The 20,359-nt window shown below is 42.3% G+C and overlaps 1 protein-coding gene across 2 annotated transcripts in view; it reads left to right on the top strand.

Annotated features, from left to right (window-relative positions):
• Nucleotides 1–20,359, top strand: part of LOC118391447 (NAD(P) transhydrogenase, mitochondrial-like) — a 71,166-nt gene that overhangs the window by 38,878 nt on the left and 11,929 nt on the right. For both annotated transcript variants that reach the window (XM_035782856.2, XM_035782857.2), the window contains exons 12-17: nt 1,787–1,932; nt 2,338–2,533; nt 5,412–5,645; nt 6,717–6,877; nt 8,027–8,206; nt 8,579–8,738. In XM_035782856.2, the coding sequence (XP_035638749.1) occupies nt 1,787–1,932; nt 2,338–2,533; nt 5,412–5,645; nt 6,717–6,877; nt 8,027–8,206; nt 8,579–8,738 (1,077 nt within the window). The remainder of the gene's footprint in view (nt 1–1,786; nt 1,933–2,337; nt 2,534–5,411; nt 5,646–6,716; nt 6,878–8,026; nt 8,207–8,578; nt 8,739–20,359) is intronic.

Below are 20,359 nucleotides of genomic sequence, written 5' to 3'. Positions count from 1 at the left end.
TCCACCGTCTGTTTTCCTACCCCTTCTTCTACAAGTTTTATATTGTCGAGTGAATACACAAAAAATGACCCTCCAATATTAGTTTCCATAAACTAGCTCTGAAATTTATAGACTACCTGGTCCTTATACGACAGGGGTCGAGGAATAGTTTTTTCTTTCTCTGGCTCAAGCCAGAGTCTTTAGTATTTCCATGTGTTTTTATAGTGGGAGCATGGAAAAATCCTGCGCTTGCTTTTCTTAAATACCTGCCCTTTTCATTCTTGAATCTGAATGTATTGACTCTAAGCCTTAGTCTGAATTTATTTTATTTTATTATTCGTGTGTTTAAGTGATTGAGGTCTGGGCTGGGCTAAAATTAGCCCATACAGCTGAAGTGGACAGATGTTAGCCAGTGTATAACCTGTCTGGGTGTAGTGGGGTTGAAGAGAACTCAGAGGAACGTAACGTGATCCGCCCCAACAGAATGAAGTGTTCCGTTTGGTCGTTTATATCGGGAGAGACCCCACCAAGAAAACCCCTGACCACTATATTAACCTTTTGTGTGCAGTTTTAATGACTTACACAAATAAGAGTGCAATAAATAATATTTGAAATATTATGGTCTTCACCCTGTTATGCCTAAAGAATTCAAGTCAAATTTTATTTGTCACGTTCTTCGTAAACAACAGGTGTCGACTAACAGTGAAATGCTTATTAACGAGCCCTTCCCAAAAATAGAGAGAAAAAAATTGAGAAATAATAAAAAAGTAGAACACGTAGTAGTACAATGAGCACAATGAGTACCGATAACTTGGTTATATACACAGGTTATTGTGCAGGGGTACGAGGTATTTGAGGTAGATATGTATGTTCACTGAGTGGACAAAACATGAACACCTGCCCTTTCCATGAGACTGACCCGAGATGAAAGATATGATCCCTTATTGATGTCTATTGTTAAATCCACTTCAATCAATGTAGATGAAGGGGAGGAGACAAGTTAATTAAGTATTTTCAAGCCTTGAGACAATTGACGCATGGATTGTGTGTGTGCCAGAGGGTGAATGGGCAAGACAAAATATTTAACTACCTTTTGAATGGGGTATGGTAGTGGGTTCCAGGTGCACCGGTTTGAATTTGTCAAGTACTGCAACGCTGCTGGGTTTTTCACACAACAGTTTTCTGTGTCAATCAAGAATGGTCCACCATCCAATCGACATCCAGCTAACTTGACACGACTGTGGGAAGCATTGGGAGTCAACATGGGCCAGCATCCCTGTGGAACACTTTCGACACCTTGTAGAGTCCATGCCCCGATGAATTGAGGCTGTTCTGAGGGCAAAAGGAGGGTGCGCAACTTAATATTAGGAAGGTGTTCTTAATATTTTGTACACTGTGTATAGTTAGGAATATAATAACCGATAATAAATTGGAGCAGCAGCATATGTGATAAGTCAATAGAAAAGAGTCAATGCAGATAGTCCGGGTAGCTATTTGGTTAACTAACCATTTGGAAGTCTTATGGCTTGGGGTAGTGCTGTTAAGGGTCCTGCTTGTTCTAGACTTGGTGCATCGGTGCCGTGCGGCAGCAGATTACAGTCTATGACTCGGGTAGCTGGAGTCTATGAACATTTTTAGGGCCTTCCTCTGACACTGCGTGGTATAGAGGTCCTGGATGGCAGGGAGTTCGTACCCACTACCCGCTGTAATGCCTTGTGGTCAGATGCCAAGCGGTTGCAAAGAGCGCATGTGCAGACCGTTGTCTACCAGGTTGAGTTTGACAGGGTTTGTTCTCTTTCTCTCTCAGGTGGTTTCCTGGTCACCAAGAAGATGTTGGACATGTTCAAGCGTCCCACTGACCCTCCAGAATACAACTATCTCTACTTACTGCCCACCGGGGTGTTCGTTGGGGGTTATGGAGTTGCCATGCAGGCTGGCTACAACATTGAACAGGTGAGCATCACCTAACCCCCAAACCAGTGGCGGGGTTAGTAGTTGTGTTCACTAGGTTGTTAAAGCTGCAATATGTAACTTTCTGGGCGACCTGACCAAATAAACATAGAAATGTGTGTTATAGATCTGTCATTTTTATTGAAAGCAAGTCTAAGAAGCAGTATATCTGTTCTTTGTGAGCTATTTCTAAGCTTCCGGTTCTAACATTTCTGCATAGTACACCTTTAAGTAGGCAGAAAACTAATAATAATAATATAATAATAATAATAATATAATAATAATAATAGTAGGCAGAAAACTAGAGGTAAACAGGCATGCATTACCTAGACTTGGCCAATTTAGAATTGCAAAATACTTTTTTGCCCTCCTGAACATGCAGCTGTGTGTTTATCCCTTTCTCTGTAGATGATGTACCTGGGCTCTGGTATGTGCTGTGTGGGAGCCCTGGCTGGTCTGTCTAACCAGTCCACTGCCCGTCTGGGTAATGCCCTGGGTATGATGGGTGTGGCGGGGGGCATCGCTGCCACCCTGGGCTTCCTGAAGCCCACCCCGGAACTCCTGGCACAGATGAGTGCCGCCATGGCTGTGGGTGGCACCGCTGGTAAGTGTGTGGCAGTAAATGAAATGTGTCTGCCATTTGTATGTTCTGTCTGAACATATTGTCTAACAGCAGGTGGTGGTCTGTAGTCCTCATGTGGTGGTCTGCTTCCAACTGCTGTACTACAGTGGTGCCAAGGTAATGGTCACCATTATGTCTGAATCACCAGTATTACCCAGCAGACCTCTGGAGCTCTGCGTCCATCTTCATGGTAAATTTTTCCTGGAATCAAGCTGGAACCTAGACTAAACCATTGATTCAGACCCTAGCCCTGTTCCAGATGCTCTTGTTAACCCCTCCCATGTCTACAGGGCTTTAAGAAGAACACACACACACACACACACACACACACACACTGAGGTGCACTCACAAACAAGGAATTTCCCCCAAACAACCCTCATCAGCAACACCTGTGCTTCAGGATGACCCATTTCCCAGCAATCATTTAGTGTGTGTTGGCTCATGTGATTGCATGTGTTCAGGGTTTCCTTTAGCCGATAAATAAAATTGTTGCCGGCCAAATTGTCCGGGAGAAGAAAAATGCATTGCAAAATAACGCTTTTTATTCATTGATGGAAATACCAGTCGATTTTCTCCAACTTCAAAAGCAAATATGCTTCATAGGATAATAAATCCTCAAGATGCTTAGGTTTGGGTGTTTCTATTTTTACTCCCCATAAAGGACAGCAAAGATTGAGTTTATTATCCACATTTCTAATGTGCCTGCTGAGAGGGGATTCTTTCTCTAAAACAGAGTAAAGATGACCTCCAGATTGTGCCTTATTGAGGGACAACGTAATGAGGCTGATGTGCATCGCAAGTTGATCCAGGGAGTTGGACAGTTTTGACTTAAATTTGAGCAGGTCAAGCAAGGTCTGCCGCAAATGCAAGTAAATTAGAGGCAAATTATTGTGTTCATCAGGCCCGGTCCTAACGATTTGCTGCTGCCTGAGGCAAGATCAACATAAGCTGCCCCCGTGTCAAATATAGTATAAAGATTTGTAATGGATTGATAGAGTAGAGTAATGATGTGTATCTTGCAGTGGTGATTTTAGCATGTAAATCTTGGTCGGGCAATCTCAACAATACATTAATTGCATTCGAACTGTGACAAATGGTGCCCACAAACTGTTAGGGCCTACATAAATCTGTCCGAACAGCAGAGCTTTCTTTTCAGCACCTTGGAGTGAATCCTTACCACTAGTAGTCCTGGCTATCAGCAGAGCCTTGTCTGGCAGCGAAACACTTCATTCAGCCTAATTTACTGCCTTTAAAAAAAAAACATAGCTGATATGGCTGACTTGCTTAAACACATGTGGTTTCTACTGACAATTGAGACATACCTGTACAAACCTTTTGGCATAAGGGAACAATGAGCGGATAAGAGGCAATCCGTACTTTCGATGAAGACAATGAGTGAGTTAAGACGGACGTAGTCAATATAACTATTTAGTCAGCACTTTTGAAATGAACTACTACAATATTCTCCATGCACACCAAGTCAGAACTATAGGATAAATAAAGGTGGCATATACAGTGGCTGCGAAGTATTCACCCCCTTTGGCATTTTTCCTATTTTGTTGCCTTACAACCTGGAATTGAAATGTATTTTTTGGGGGGCGTTTGTATCATTTGATTTACACAACATGCCTACCACTTTTGAAGATGCAAAATATTTTTTGTTGTGAAGCACACACAAAAATCTGCATGGACCTGCCTTAGAAAGTAACAAAGAGACCATGTTTGTGTGTGGATTTATTAACTCAACAATTATTATTTTTATTTTTTTTCCATTGTTTGCAAACTGATATGTGACAGGTATTAATGCCAAAATAACAGGCAAAAAAGCTATTTTTATTTATTTATTTTAGCTAAACAGGTGGGGCTCAAAACAGATGGGGCTCTGACCCACCAGCCTTGAATGACGGATCGCCACTGGTATCATGTGCAATTGGTTCATATCAGTTGAGCTTATTCAGTTGTTCTTGGAAATTAAACATTGTTGTTAACTATTCAAATCGGAAAGTTACAATGTTGTAATCACTAGGCAGCCAACTGCCTATTAGTAGGGAAGTTATCAATAAGCCACGTAAATCAGACATGACATGAGCCACGACCCCACGATAGTTCAAATTCCTATCAAAATAAACATCACATTTATTAATATCATCCAGTAGAACTGTAAAAAGAATAAGCTATAATTTGAGCTTTGGAAACGTGCTTTCATAAATGCATGGTGGCGGGCCTCGTTTCACAGGAGCATTGTAAAATAAGCTTTCGCTCAATGAACCAGCCTTAACTAATTTTGTTTATTTACATATCGAATTTGATTGTCCAACATCAGTTTTATAATTTCTTAATTTTGTGGTTGCCAAGTGTCCCCTTCCACTGCTGTGATTTTGATCACAGCAGGAATGGGGAGTGAAGCGAGCCGGCCCAGTCATGACTAGATGGGATCCAGCTTTTGTCAAATTAATGTCAAAAGTAAAAACATTTTGCATTTTAGTTAACCCTTAACCGAATTCTCCTAACCTGCTACGAAAAGTTAAATCTGACAAAAGTTCTGTCCTTCCCTTCTATAACTTTTATTTCAGGGATGAAGACGCAACGGGCACAATGTTGTGCTTTTCAATAAATCCTGTCATGTTGGTATAAGAACATCGTTCTACTTTATTTTATTACAACTTTACAGGCTAATTTCTATGAATGAATTACAATAATCTATATGTGATTTTGAGCACTGTGGTGGACCGCCCTAATGTGTTACCCACCCAATGATTATGAATATCTGGTAAATTCACATTGTCCACTGCCAAATTTTCCTAGTGGAAACCCTGCTGCGTGCGTGTGTTGACTGGTTGTCATCCTCTCTGCTCCCCAGGGTTGGGTATTGCTAGGAAGATCCAGATCACTGACCTCCCCCAACTGGTAGCTGCCTTCCACAGCCTGGTGGGTCTGGCTGCAGTGCTCACCTGCGTGGCAGAGTACATGATCGAGTACCCTCACTTTGCTACTGACCCGTCTGCCAACCTCACCAAGATCATCGCCTACCTGGGCACCTTCATCGGAGGGGTCACATTTAGTGGATCCCTGGTAGCTTATGGGAAACTGCAAGGTGAGTAAGGGCGATTTGGGAAGATGCATTACATTTAAAATTCTATGCTACTGGGGTGGTGGAAGCGGGATGGTGTTTTTGTTGGGAGCTGCTAGTGAAAAAGGGTAGGAATTTAGGCAGTCCTAGGCCAAGCACGCCATGAGTTAAGGTTCCAATTTTACCTAAGTTTCCTGTCAGCAAATGAGGCACTTAAAATCATACTTATATTTCTCATACATATTCAACATCATGGTTCATTGGTTTGATTCATTTGTCCATAATGTTATTATTAATATATATCACACACAGACATTTTCCTGAAGTTTTAGGAATTTGCTGCTCTTGGGCACCACATCTTATTCCAGGCAGCTGGGGTTTGATCCAGTACTACTAGTAGTAGACCAATAGTGGTCTGGGTCCTTCTGGTTGATACCTGAGGACCTGTAACCCACTCTGCATCAGTCCCCTGGCCCAGTTGTGCCACCCAGGCCCTCTTGCTCAAAGCTAGGCCAGGCGGAACCTCTCTGTTTGGCACTAATTAGCCCCTCCACCCACAGTCATTTTCCACTTGTTCCCGAAAGCTGGAACGCATTATCCCAGGGAGCGTTCCCACTCCAGTCTCACTGGAACCTGGAAAACCTGCTCTGATAAGATTAAAAGTGGCCATTTCATGCTATACTTTTTTTCCTTTTTTTTCTGGGTGGTGCTTTTGAAAGGCATTCAAAACAAGAAGTAAATGAAACATTAAAATGTGGCCTGTATCACAGATGGCGGAATCCAGGTGCAAGCTTTGTTAATTTGATTGTCAACATGCATTGTTTTAAATTAGCATGAAAGCCTCAGCTGCACACATTTTAGTCTCTGAAATCAAAATCTATTTAAAAAAGGTAACTTTATTTCTCTGCTATATTTGTACCTGAATCATATCATGGATAAAAAAAAGCTACTCCCTTTTTAGTCCATACAGTATGTGTCTTGTGGTTGGGGGCTGAATATTAAACAAAGTACATCATAAATTAAATGGACAGCACATAGAGCTAAATGCATGTCAGGATTTCACTATCTCCATGCCTACTGTGTTCCTCTCTCCAGGTGTGCTGAGCTCCACCCCCCTCCATCTTCCCGGGCGCCATGCTATGAATGCTGGGCTAATGGCCTCCAGTGTGGGCCTGATGATCCCCTACATGCTGGACCCCAGCTACACCACAGGCATCACCTGTCTGGGCTCTGTGTCCGCACTCTCTGCCGTCATGGTATGATCTACACGCCTTCTCTGCTCTAAACATAGAAATAGAACGACTGGAATGGACATCCCCCATTCAAATCAATGTTTGAAGTCATGATGGTACAGTGAAATTGTTGTGGTGTGAGGGCATTTCCTGTTCTACTAATTCTATATCTATGGCCCGGCTAATATCCACCAACCTGGATTGACTAGTGCTAAACAAAGGCCTTTGAACGGAACCTTTAGAAATAGGATGGAAGTCTTACCTATTTGTGCCATTGGGATCCTGTGCTTTAGCCCATTTTAAGGTAGGCTTAGGTTCATCCAGCTATCCTTCAATAAAACATGCTCTCCTCTCGATCCTGCTCAACTGTTGGCCCTGAAAGAGAGTTCATTGGAAGCATTACACACAGCCTTCCATCTATCATCATATTATGGATTGATCCTAACTAAGATGATTAGGTTTTGAAGCAGCGCTGCGAGAAGGTGGTTCTGGTTAAAACTGTTGTGAATGTTGGCTGCTCAGTCCTCCATGTGGTTTGTCAGTAACAAGGACATTTTGATGTTGAGTAAATCAGTGGATATTCATTTTTACGTATACAATATCGCATCACTCTGACTGATATTAAGGTGTAGCTAAACAATCACCTGTGCCTGAGCATGAATGTCTTTAAAAGGAAATCTGATACTGTTCAAGTCTTCTTTTTTTTTTTGATGGAGTGGATCATTACATAATGTTAGGTAGCTGGCTCTGGTTATAACTGTTCCCTTAGGTCAGTATCTTTGAGAGTAACACTAGGATGATATCATAGAGAGCCCTTGAAATGAAAACTCCATGTTTTGACAAATGCCTTATGAGTAGACTGAGGCCCACTGCAATCTGATAGGGGTTAAATACACAACATTTCTACTACCTGATCAGATTTCACTATTTTCCGCTCAATAATACAGGGTGTTGTCTGTTTATGCCAAAATGATTCAGGAAAATGCTTACATGTGCGTTTATATATGGCCAGGCCTACTACGCACATGTGGAACATTATCTTTGTATACCTTCTTTTGAATGGGCAATATATTCAATTTAGCAACATATGAAGGAAAGTACGAATTGATGTCTTGCTTTATTAACCCCAATGCCATATGAACCTTTAGTCTAACGGTGGTCTTGTTCTCATAGGGCCTGACTCTGACAGCAGCCATCGGGGGTGCAGACATGCCGGTGGTCATCACGGTGCTTAACAGCTACTCTGGCTGGGCCCTATGTGCCGAGGGCTTCCTGCTCAACAACAACCTGCTCACCATCGTAGGCGCCCTCATCGGCTCCTCAGGGGCCATTCTCTCGTACATAATGTGTGTGGTAAGTAAGCATCTTCTGTAAGTTCTTCTGTATTTTAGAAGTATCACACAGACTCTATACTTTCATCATTCTATAGGATATCATCCTTCTGTCTGTATGTAGGATGTGTCACACATCAGATAGTATGAGGTGAATAGGGAGCATCAGGCCATGACTATACAGGTAAACCTGGAAAATGCTGAAATATGCAAGTGGCATTTTCTGTGCTTCCACCATTTTCCACTAGGAGGAACTCTAACTGTACTTAAATGCCTTTCTGGCTGCATTGACTGCCTGAAGGAAACTGGGTTCATTGAAACTGCAGTTGACTCAAAAGAAATGAGCAGCTTTTTATTCTTTCCACCCCCTCTTCTCCTCTCTCCCACTGGCTAGGCCATGAACCGTTCCCTGGCCAATGTGATCCTGGGTGGGTACGGTACGTCATCCACTGGGTCAGGAAAGCCCATGGAGATCGTAGGAACACACACAGAGGTCAACGTGGACCAAACTGTTGAAATGATCAAAGACGCCCAAAACATCATCATCACTCCAGGTTAGAGGTCGACCAATTTATAATTTTTAAATGCAGACACCGATTATTGGAGGACCAAAAAAGCCAATACCGATTAATCGGCCGATTAAAAAAAATAAAATAATAATATATATAATAATAATATATATATATTTGTAATAATGACAATTACAACAATACTGAATGAACACTTATTTTAACTTAATATAATACATCAATAAAATCAATTTAGCCTCAAGTAAATAATGAAACATGTTCAATTTGGTTTAAATAATTAAAAAACAAAGTGTTGGCGCACGCTAACTAGCTAGCCATTTCACTTCGGTTACACCAGCCTCATCTCGGGAGTTGATAGGCTTGAAGTCATAAACAGCGCAATGCTTGACGCACAACGAAGAGCTGCTGGCAAAATGCACGAAAGTGCTGTTTGAATGAATGTTTACACGCCTGCTTCTGCCTACCACCGCTCAGTCAGATGCTTGTATGCTCAGTCAGATTATATGCAACGCAGGACATGCTAGATAATATCTAGTAATATCATCAAACATGTGTAGTTAACTAGTGATTATGATTGACTGTTTTTTATAAGATAAGTTTAATGCTAGCTAGCAACTTACCTTGGCTTACTGCATTCACTCCTTGTGGAGTGCAACGAGAGAGAGGCAGGTCGTTATTGCGTTGGACTAGTTAACTGTAAGGTTGCAAGACTGGATCCCGCGAGCTGACATAGTGAGAATCTGTCATTTTGCCCCTGAACAAGGCAGTTAACCCACCGTTCCTAGGCCGTCATTGAAAATGAGAATGTGTTCTAACTGACTTGCCTAGTTAAATAAAGGTATAAAAAAAATTGGCAAATCGGCGCCCAAAAATACAGACTTCCGATTGTTATGAAAGCTTGAAATCGGCCCTAATTAATCGCCCATTCCGATTGATCGGTCGACCTCTACTCCAGGTAGTCAAAACCTAAGCACCACACACATGTACACGTACACACAGCATGAACACGGTGATACACAAAAATATGTGGACAAATGAGTGGATTCGGCTATTTCAGCCACACCCGTTGCTGACAGGTGTACACAATTGAGCACACAGCCATACAATCTCCATAGACAAACATTGGCAGTAGAATTGCACGTACTGAAGAGCTCCATGACTTTCAATGTGGCACCGTTATAGGATGCCACCTTTAAAACAAGTCAATTTGTCACATTTCTGCCCTGCTTGAGCTGCCCGGTCAACTGTTGTTGTGAAGAGGAAATGTCTAGGAGCAACAATGGCTCAGCCGTGAAGTGGTAGGCCACACAAGCTCACAGTACGGGACCGCCAAGGGCTGAAGCGGGTAGCGTGTAAAAATAGTCTGTCCTCGGTTGCAACACTCACTATCGAGTTCCAAACTGCCTCTTGGAAGCAACGTCAGCACAAGAACTGTTTGTCGGGAGCTTCATGAAATGGAAGCAAGTCACTGCAGCAATTTTACATCTAGTGGGAAAGCCTTCCCAGAATAGTGGAGGCTGTTATAGCAATAAAAGGGGGGGAAGCTCCATTTTTAATGACCATGATTTTGGAATGAGATACTTGCGAGCACAGTAGGTTAATGTAAACTAAACCACTCGCGTACACAGGGTTCAACTTGCAAACGTTTTTATGACCTAGAGAGTAAGTGGGTTGTGGCCAAAGGTCTTGTGCAGAAAGTATAAAACATGTCCTTTGCCATCCACATTTTTCAGATATTACAGAACTTTTTTCTTTATTTATCTTACCTCTGTTGACCTTGTTACATCACCAGCTAATTTGCTAACCTTCACTGGGGCACCTCTCCTGTAGGGCTCATCATCCATGCAGGCCCACTCCATCCCAAGGTGGTCCAAGAGCCTGGGTAATGTTTTGGAATGGGACTTGAATCACCCTGAATGTAGTGGGTGACTCACTCTCAATGTTCATCCCAATTATTGATTTCCGCTAGATGGGCTAGCTACAAAGTCAAAATTGGCTAAAGTCCATTGTAAAAATGAGCTTTTTGTTCTTAATTTAAGGTTAGGCCTTAGGGTTAGCAGTGTGGTTAAGGTGATCGTTAGGCTTAAAATCTAATTTCATGACTTCGTGGCAGTGCCAACTATTAACCTGCACCTCTTAAGGAGATAATCCGATTACATTTGTGTTATTCAAGGGTTAAGTTACTGATTACATTTTGGACAGGTAACTAACGGATTATATTAATAAATTAACCTACCCAACCCTGGTCCCAATTAGGGTTGCAAATGGAGGGTATATTACTGGAAACTTTCAAAGTTTACCAGTAAACTACCAGAATTTTGGTGTCTTTAATTATCTCTGGCCTTATCACATGTAAAATATATGAAATAATTAAAGATGAGGCCGGACAAAGTTGCATTACTGTTTAACTGATGCCCGACTCAGTTTTCTCCAGACATCCCAAAAATATTTTAAAGGTCTGATATTTTTTTGCCAATATATGCGACTCTTTGTTTATAAAGCGCTGTCCACTCTCCCTTAAGGCTTTCCCAAGTTGATCCCCAAGAGACCAAACAGCCTCAGGCCACGCGCTCAGATCATTTTCGGGCCTCGGATTGGACAGTGAAACACGCTCGCACCTGCAGGCGACGTGCATATAATTAATTTTCGTGGCAGCCAGACGAGAGTATCAAAGCAGGATGCTGCGAGCGAAGTTACTGGGCAAAGTCACGCTTGCTCTATATATATATGTTGATGCTTCTAATTGTGCATGTTATAACCCTTTTTTGATGAAAGGTTATACTTTGGCTGGATTGAAAGTTGTTTCCAATGATACATTAATTTGGCAGACCTAACATGATTAACCATCTTTCTACAAGGCCTAGTCTATGAGGCCAAATCATATTTGTATGAATATTTTGTTGACGCCTAGGCTATAGAGATGCATTCAGGTAATGAACTTATTATTATAATAGGATGACAAAGCTGTAAAACATTATCCTTTTTTCATTAATTAGGATATTCTCTTGAACTATGGTCTATCTACTAGAAACTCATGGACTATATGGATATAGATATAAAACATGAAGAATATATGTGAATACATCTTCAAAAGTTATTCAAGTATAAATTACCAAAGTTATGATAGATTGCCATAGATGTTTTATTTTACTGAAGAGTCTGTTAATTTTGTTATATTACCAGTAGCTTTGCAACCATTGTCCTGATGGCACCCTATTCCCTTTATTATATTCATGCCATTAGTATACAGATAATTGTCCGTCATGAAACAATGGTTTGGTTGTTATTAGTGAGCTGTTTTCAGATTTGATAAGCCACTGAATGTGGTTTTGTTTTGATAATCTAGGTAGCTTGCCAGCAGTTGTAGCTAACTAGCTAAGCATCAAAACGTTATACCAGGGGTGTATTCATTACGCCAATTCTGTTGCAAAACCTGAATTTGTCCAATAGAAACCCTTGTTTTAGTTGCAACTGTTTGGACTATTGATTACACTCCAGCCTGGCCAGTCAGATGAGGGCTAATGTTGGCTAGCTAACTATATTTGGTTATGGAAGGTTTTTACGCAGATTACTTCGGTCATTAGCTAGCTAGCGACAAGAGCCAGACAACAGCTGACCTAGCTCGCGAGCTACTTCACACAGCTAACTTTAGCTAGCTACTTCACACATGTCCTAATGCCAGTTAGCTAACTAGCTAACATTAGCCAAGGATACCCAAACAGTGGTGTTGGCATTCGTGCACCCCAACTCAATGTTGAATATATCCCGCATTCTTCAACAAAACAATTAGTTCAACACGGAACTTTGGGAAAATGCCATGCTAGTTCTGACCTTGATGCAAATTTCCCATCATCGTCAAACTCTTCCATCTCCTCTTGACATTTAATCCCAAAGATCTCTGGCCAACAACTTTGCCATGTTACTTGATTGCACTTGACAACTCTGAGCTGGCTGCTTGACACCTAGCCCATGTGTACTATCTAACTCTATTTGCAGTGTTTCCCCTTGTTGGAAGGGGGGAGGGGGGGGTGCAGTGGTTGGCAACCTCTCCCAAACCCTGATAACCAGTGTTTAAAGATGCATAACTCTGCAACGCTTTAGGCTAGAAACAAACTGTAAAAGTCTGACCATCAGAGTCTGAGCTAAGACTTTCAGAAGTCAATCAGTTAAAAAACAGTTTTGCTTTGAGTTAAAACTTTAATATGAATGGAAGTCCTACTTTACAATGTAAGACTCTGTTGCAGTCTAGTTTATTTAGAGGCAGCTTACCAGGGTTTAAACCAGCAACCCTTGCAGTTATGCAAGCACACCACCTGTGCCATTAAGGCCCAGACCTTTTCTCAGAGGCCGGATTGTAGGTTACAATAGCACTGCAAATGACAGTCATTTGGTTAGTCAAAGAATGTGGAAATGTATAATGCACCTTTAACCAAAATCACCTGTAAACTTTTTTAAAAGTGAGAAGTAGGCAATGGTCTGAAGCTGAAAAATAACGGAAATTCACATGAGCACCACAATACCTTTTTTATTTTTATTTTATTTCACCTTTATTTAATCAGGTAGGCTAGTTGAGAACAAGTTCTTATTTGCAACTGCGACCTGGCCAAGATAAAGCATAGCAGTGTGAGCAGACAACACAGAGTTACACATGGAGTAAACCAATAACAAGTCAATAACACAATAGGAAAAAAAAGTGGAGTCTATATACATTGTGTGCAAAAGGCATGAGGTATGCGAATAATTAAAATTTTGCAGATTAACACTGGAGTGATAAATGATCAGATGGTCATGTACAGGTAGAGATATTGGTGTGCAAAAGAGCATAAAAGTAAATAAATAAAAACAGTATGGGGATGAGGTAGGTAAAAATGGGTGGGCTATTTGCCGATAGACTGTACAGCTGCAGCGATCGGTTAGCTGCTCAGATAGCAGATGTTTGAAGTTGGTCAGGGAGATAAAAGTCTCCAACTTCAGCGATTTTTGCAATTCGTTCCAGTCACAGGCAGCAGAGAACTGGAACGAAAGGCGGCCAAATGAGGTGTTGGCTTTAGGGATGATCAGTGAGATACACCTGCTGGAGCGGGTGTTGCCATCGTGACCAGTGAACTGAGATAAGGCGGAGCTTTACCTAGCATGGACATGTAGATGACCTGGAGCCAGTGGGTCTGGCGACGAATATGTAGCGAGGGCCAGCCGACTAGAGCATACAAGTCGCAGTGGTGGGTGGTATAAGGTGCTTTAGTGACAAAACGGATGGCACAGTGATAAACTGCATCCAGTTTGCTGAGTAGAGTGTTGGAAGCAATTTTGTAGATGACATCGCCGAAGTCGAGAATAGGTAGGATAGTCAGTTTTACTAGGGTAAGTTTGGCGGCGTGAGTGAAGGAGGCTTTGTTGCGGAATAGAAAGCCGACTCTTGATTTGATTTTCGATTGGAGATGTTTGATATGAGTCTGGAAGGAGAGTTTACAGTCTAGCCAGACACCTAGGTACTTATAGATGTCCACATATTCAAGGTTGGAACCATCCAGGGTGGTGATGCTGGTCAGGCGTGCGGGTGCAGGCAGCGAACGGTTGAAAAGCATGCATTTGGTTTTTACAAGCGTTTAAGAGCAGTTGGAGGCCACGGAAGGAGTGTTGTATGGCATTGAAGCTCGTTTGGAGGTTAGATAGCACAGTGTCCAAGGACGGGCCGGAAGTATATAGAATGGTGTTGTCTGCGTAGAGGTGGATCAGGGAATCGCCCGTAGCAAGAGCAACATCATTGATATATACAGAAAAAAGAGTCGGCCCGAGGATTGAACCCTGTGGCACCCCCATAGAGACTTCCAGAGGACCGGACAGCATGCCCTCCGATTTGACACACTGAACTCTGTCTGCAAAGTAATTGGTGAACCAGGCAAGGCAGTCATCCGAAAAACCGAGGCTACTGAGTCTGCCGATAAGAATATGGTGATTGACCGAGTCGAAAGCCTTGGCAAGGTCGATGAAGATGGCTGCACAGTACTGTCTTTTATCGATGGCGGTTATGATATCGTTTAGTACCTTGAGCGTGGCTGAGGTGCACCCGTGACCGGCTCGGAAACCAGATTGCACAGCGGAGAAGGTACGGTGGGATTCGAGATGGTCAGTGACCTGTTTGTTGACTTGGCTTTCGAAGACCTTAGATAGGCAGGGCAGGATGGATATAGGTCTGTAACAGTTTGGGTCCAGGGTGTCTCCCCCTTTGAAGAGGGGGATGACTGCGGCAGCTTTCCAGTCCTTGGGGATCTCAGACGATATGAAAGAGAGGTTGAACAGGCTGGTAATAGGGGTTGCGACAATGGCGGCGGATAGTTTCAGAAATAGAGGGTCCAGATTGTCAAGCCCAGCTGATTTGTACGGGTCCAGGTTTTGCAACTCTTTCAGAACATCTGCTGTCTGGATTTGGGTAAAGGAGAACCTGGAGAGGCTTGGGCGAGTAGCTGCGGGGGGGGGCGGAGCTGTTGGCCAAGGTTTGAGTAGCCAGGCGGAAGGCATGGCCAGCCGTTGAGAAATGCTTGTTGAAGTTTTCGATAATCATGGATTTATCGGTGGTGACCGTGTTACCTAGCCTCAGTGCAGTGGGCAGCTGGGAGGAGGTGCTCTTGTTCTCCATGGACTTCACAGTGTCCCAGAACTTTTTGGAGTTGGAGCTACAGGATGCAAACTTCTGCCTGAAGAAGCTGGCCTTAGCTTTCCTGACTGACTGCGTGTATTGGTTCCTGACTTCCCTGAACAGTTGCATATCGTGGGGACTATTCGATGCTATTGCAGTCCCCCACAGGATGTTTTTGTGCTGGTCGAGGGCAGTCAGGTCTGGAGTGAACCAAGGGCTATATCTGTTACTTTTAAAGAATGACCAGGCATCCTCAACTGACGGGATGAGGTCAATGTCCTTCCAGGATACCCGGGCCAGGTGGATTAGAAAGGCCTGCTCACAGAAGTGTTTTAGGGAGCGTTTGACAGTGATGAGGGGTGGTCGTTTGACTGCGGCTCCGTAGCGGATACAGGCAATGAGGCAGTGATCGCTGAGATCCTGGTTGAAGACAGCGGAGGTGTATTTGGAGGGCCAGTTGGTTAGGATGACGTCTATGAGGGTGCCCTTGTTTACAGATTTAGGGTTGTACCTGGTGGGTTCCTTCATGATTTGTGTGAGATTGAGGGCATCTAGCTTAGATTGTAGGACTGCCGGGGTGTTAAGCATATCCCAGTTTAGGTCACCTAACAGAACAAACTCTGAAGCCAGATGGGGGGCAATCAATTCACAAATGGTGTCCAGGGCACAGCTGGGTGCTGAGGGGGGTCGGTAGCAGGCGGCAACAGTGAGAGACTTATTTCTGGAGAGAGTAATTTTCAGAATTAGTAGTTCGAACTGTTTGGGTATGGACCTGGAAAGTATGACATTACTTTGCAGGCTATCTCTGCAGTAGACTGCAACTCCTCCCCCTTTGGCAGTTATATCTTGACGGAAGATGTTCACAGCAACTTTGTCAATGTGACTTGAATTTTCAAGATTAGTAGTTCGAACTGTTTGGGTATGGACCTGGAGAGTATGATATATATATATATATATATATATATATATATATAGATATATAGATTTTTTTATACAATGTAGAAAACTTATGTATATTTTTTAAAACTTGAATGGGTGGGTGTGTCCAAACTTCCTTCATGCATATATATATATATATTAGTACCAGTCAAAAGTTGGACACACCACCACCTTCATGCTTCACGGTGGGAACCACACACGTGGAGATCATCCGTTCACCTACTCTGCGTCTCTCAAAGACTTGGCGGATGATAACAAAAATCTCAAATTTGGACTCCTCGCTGCTTCGAGGGTGGCTGTTGTCTTCGTGTTCCTGGTTCGAGCCCAGGTAGGAGCGAGGTCAGGGACGGAAGCTATACTGTTACACTGGCAATACTAAAGTGCCTATAAGAACATCCAATAGTGAAAGGTTAATGAAATACAAATGGTATAGAGAGAAATAGTCCTATAATTCCTATAATAACTACAACCTAAAACTTCTTACCTGGGAATATTGAAGACTCATGTTAAAAGGTACTACCAGTTGCGTGTGCGTGTGTGTGTGTGTGTGTGTGTGTGCGTGCGTGCGTGCACGGTTGGAAGTCGGCCGTTTACATACACCTTAGCCAAATACATTTAAACTCAGTTTTTCACTATTTCTGACATTTAATCTGTGTAGAAATTGCCTGTTTTAGGTCAGTTAGGATCACCACTTTATTTTTAAGAATGTGAAATGTCAGAATAATAGTAGAGAATTATTTCAGCTTTTATTTCTGTCATCACATTCCCATTGGGTCAGAAGTTTACATGCACTCAGTTGGTATTTGGTAGCATTGCCTTTAAATTGTTTAACTTGGGTCAAACGTTCCCACAATAAGTTGAGTGAATTTTGGCCCATTCCTTCTGACAGAGCTGGTGTAACGGAGTCAGGTTTGTAGGCCTCCTTGCTCGCACACACTTTTTCAGTTCTGCCCACAAATTTTCTATGGGACTGAGGTCAGGGCTTTGTGATGGCCACTCCAATACCTTGACTTTGTTGTCCTTAAGCCATTTTGCCACAACTTTGGAAGTATGCTTGGGATCATTGTCTATTTAGAAGACCTGTTTGCGACCAAGCTTTAACTTTCTGACTGATGTCTTGAGATGTTGCTTCAAAATATTCACAAAATTTTCCTGCCTCATGATGCCATCTATTTTGTGAAGTGCACCAGACCCTCCTGCAGCAAAGCACCCCCACAACATGATGCTGCCACCCGTGTGCTTCGCGGTTGGGATGGTGTTCTTCGGCTTGCAAGCCCCCTATTTCCTCCAAACATAATGATGGTCATTATGGCCAAACAGTTCTATTTTTGTTTCATCAGACCAGAGGACATTTCTCCAAAAAATGTACGATCTTTGTCCCCATGTGCAGTTGCAAACCGTAGTCTGGCTTTTTAATGATGGTTTTGGAGCAGTGGCTTCTTCCTTGCTGAGTGGCCTTTCAGGTTATGTCGACATAGGACTCGTTTTATTGTGGATATAGATACTTTCGTACCTGTTTCCTCTAGCATCTTCACAAGTTCCTTTGCTGTTGTTCTGGGATTGATTTGCACTTTTCGTACCAAAGTACGCTCATCTCTAGGAGACAGAACGCGTCTCCTTCCTGAGCGATATGACGGCTGCGTAGTCCCATGGTGTTCATACTTGCATACTATTGTTTGTACAGATGAACGTGGTACCTTCAGGCGTTTGGAAATTGCTCCCAAGGATGAACCAGACTTGTGGAGGTCTACAAAAAATGGTCTTTGCTGATTTCTTTTGATTTTCCCATGTCAAGCAAAGAGGCACTGAGTTTCAAGATGGGCCTTGAAATGCATCCACAGGTACACCTCCAATTGACTCGAATGATGTCAATTAGCCTATCGGAAGCTTCTAAAGTCATGACATAATTTTCTGGAATTTTCCAAGCTGTTTAAAGGCAGAGCCAACTTATTTTATGTAAACTTCAGACCAACTGGAATTGTGATACAGTGAAATAATATGTCTGTAAACAATTGTTGGAAAAATTACTTGTCATGCACACAGTAGATGTCCTAGCCGACTTGCCAAAACTATAGTTTCTTAACAAGAAATTTGTGGAGTGGTTGAACAATGAGTTTTAATGACTCCAACCTAAGTGTTTGTTAACTTCCTACTTCCACACACACACACAGTTCCAGTCAAAAGTTTACAGACCTACGCATTCAAGGGTTTTTCACTATTTTCTACATTGTAGAATGATAGTGAAGACATCAGAAATGATTTAAAGAAACAATAAATGTCCTCCTTTAGACTAGTTGAATATCTGCATTTGCTGGTTCGATTACAGGCTCAAAATGTCCAGAAACAAATACCTTCTGTAACTCGTCAGTCTATTCTTGTTCTGATAATTGAAGGCTATTCCATGTGAGAAATTGCCAGGAATCTGTGGTACTTTCCTTTATTTTTAAGCTTCAGAACAATGCCTACTTCTCACTTAATATGCAAAAATTGCCTTGCCATATTCAGGTTGCAAAATGTGTAATAGTTAGCCTAATTCCACTGTATGTAACAAAGTTATTGTCGTGTAGAGAGTCATTGTACCACCTAAACCGCTGTGAAATATATTTTCAATATCCAAGAATATTGTATTTTCAGCTGTTTGAAGCTGGTGTGCAAAACTGAAATTTAAAGACTCAAAAACTAAACTTAAGAATGGGAAGCATAGAACTAGTGCACAAAGAACATATCTACCAGACTTACTTTCAATGAGTGACAAATTTTCACTCGTTTTATTCATCACCCCAGGACAGATGGAGTGGCGATGAGATGTGGGAGGATAAATGTAGAGAAAGTAAATATAAACATGTGGCCACTCCAGAGTAAACAAGCATGTGGGGCCAAGCACAACACAATACCCCTGGTCTTCTAGCCGTCCAGCAAGGCTCAACCGTAGGGTGTCCTGACCCAGACGTTAGACCCTGTCTATCTAACATTGATCTAAACCACGGGCATCTGTAGACAGTGGTGGAGACTTAGGATCTATGTATCTATTGTGGAGGATGTTCTGAATCCTCAAAGTACACAGTGGTCTAACTGACTCCTGGAAACCCAGACTTTTTTTGTACCTGAACAATATTTTCAAGCATCTTCTCCTAATTTCTCCAATTTACCTGGTGTTTACGTGCCAGCTAGTCCTGCCAGACTGAAAGGTGATCCTCAGCTTCTGAGGCCTGGTGTTATGGTGCACTGTTCCACTGTTGCTTGCTGTGTTGTGGTCTGTCAGTGGGTCCCAGGTTCTCCATCTGACTCCAGTGCACAAAACTACACCAGGCCCGAGCTGGAACCGGGGCAGTCTTGTTTTCCTGTTCACATTTCCTATAATTGGACCAGTCGCAGTCACTTTTCTTGATTGACATCTGTGGAAACGTTTAAGACTTTTTTTTATTTTTATAAACATGGGTCTTGTCTGGACGGACTTGTTTTCGTTTGGAGAAAACCTTGTGTTTGAGTCCGTATTATTATTATTATTTTTTAATATATATATATATATATATCATTAAGAAGCTAGAATAGACCGTAGACAGACATGTTCAGTGCAACATGCTATGTTTAAAGCTGAGTATTTGACAGCTGTTGTGACAGGCCAATCAAACATTGTTAACAGCAATTGAGGCTTTAAATTGTCCATTTGCTTTGAATTATTGTTTCTCTCTTGGATGGTGCTAATTTCAGTGAGGGGTTTCTGAACTCTGCACGGGCCATATGACAGATGAGTGTTGATGGTCCGTATCATGTTTGACAGGCCTAGGTTGGCTTTGGAATGGTGACGAACAGTAAGTAAAGACTTACCTGGTAAGTTAGAAATGTTCAGCCAACCACACTTACTGGAGCAATGCATGTGCTCTTACAGCTTATAATGTACACATTCTGACGATATACAGTGCCTTCCGAAGGTATTCACGCCCCTTGACTTTTTCCACATTTTGTTGTTACAGCCTGAATTTAAAATGGATTACATTGAGATTTTGTGTCACTGGCCTACACACACCTCAATGTCAAAGTGGAATCATTTTTATTGACATTTTTACAA

The sequence above is a fragment of the Oncorhynchus keta genome, chromosome 12, assembly GCF_023373465.1.
Source record: "Oncorhynchus keta strain PuntledgeMale-10-30-2019 chromosome 12, Oket_V2, whole genome shotgun sequence".
In the NCBI taxonomy this organism is placed as follows: domain Eukaryota; kingdom Metazoa; phylum Chordata; class Actinopteri; order Salmoniformes; family Salmonidae; genus Oncorhynchus; species Oncorhynchus keta.
This window is presented reverse-complemented; position numbering and strand designations above follow the sequence as displayed.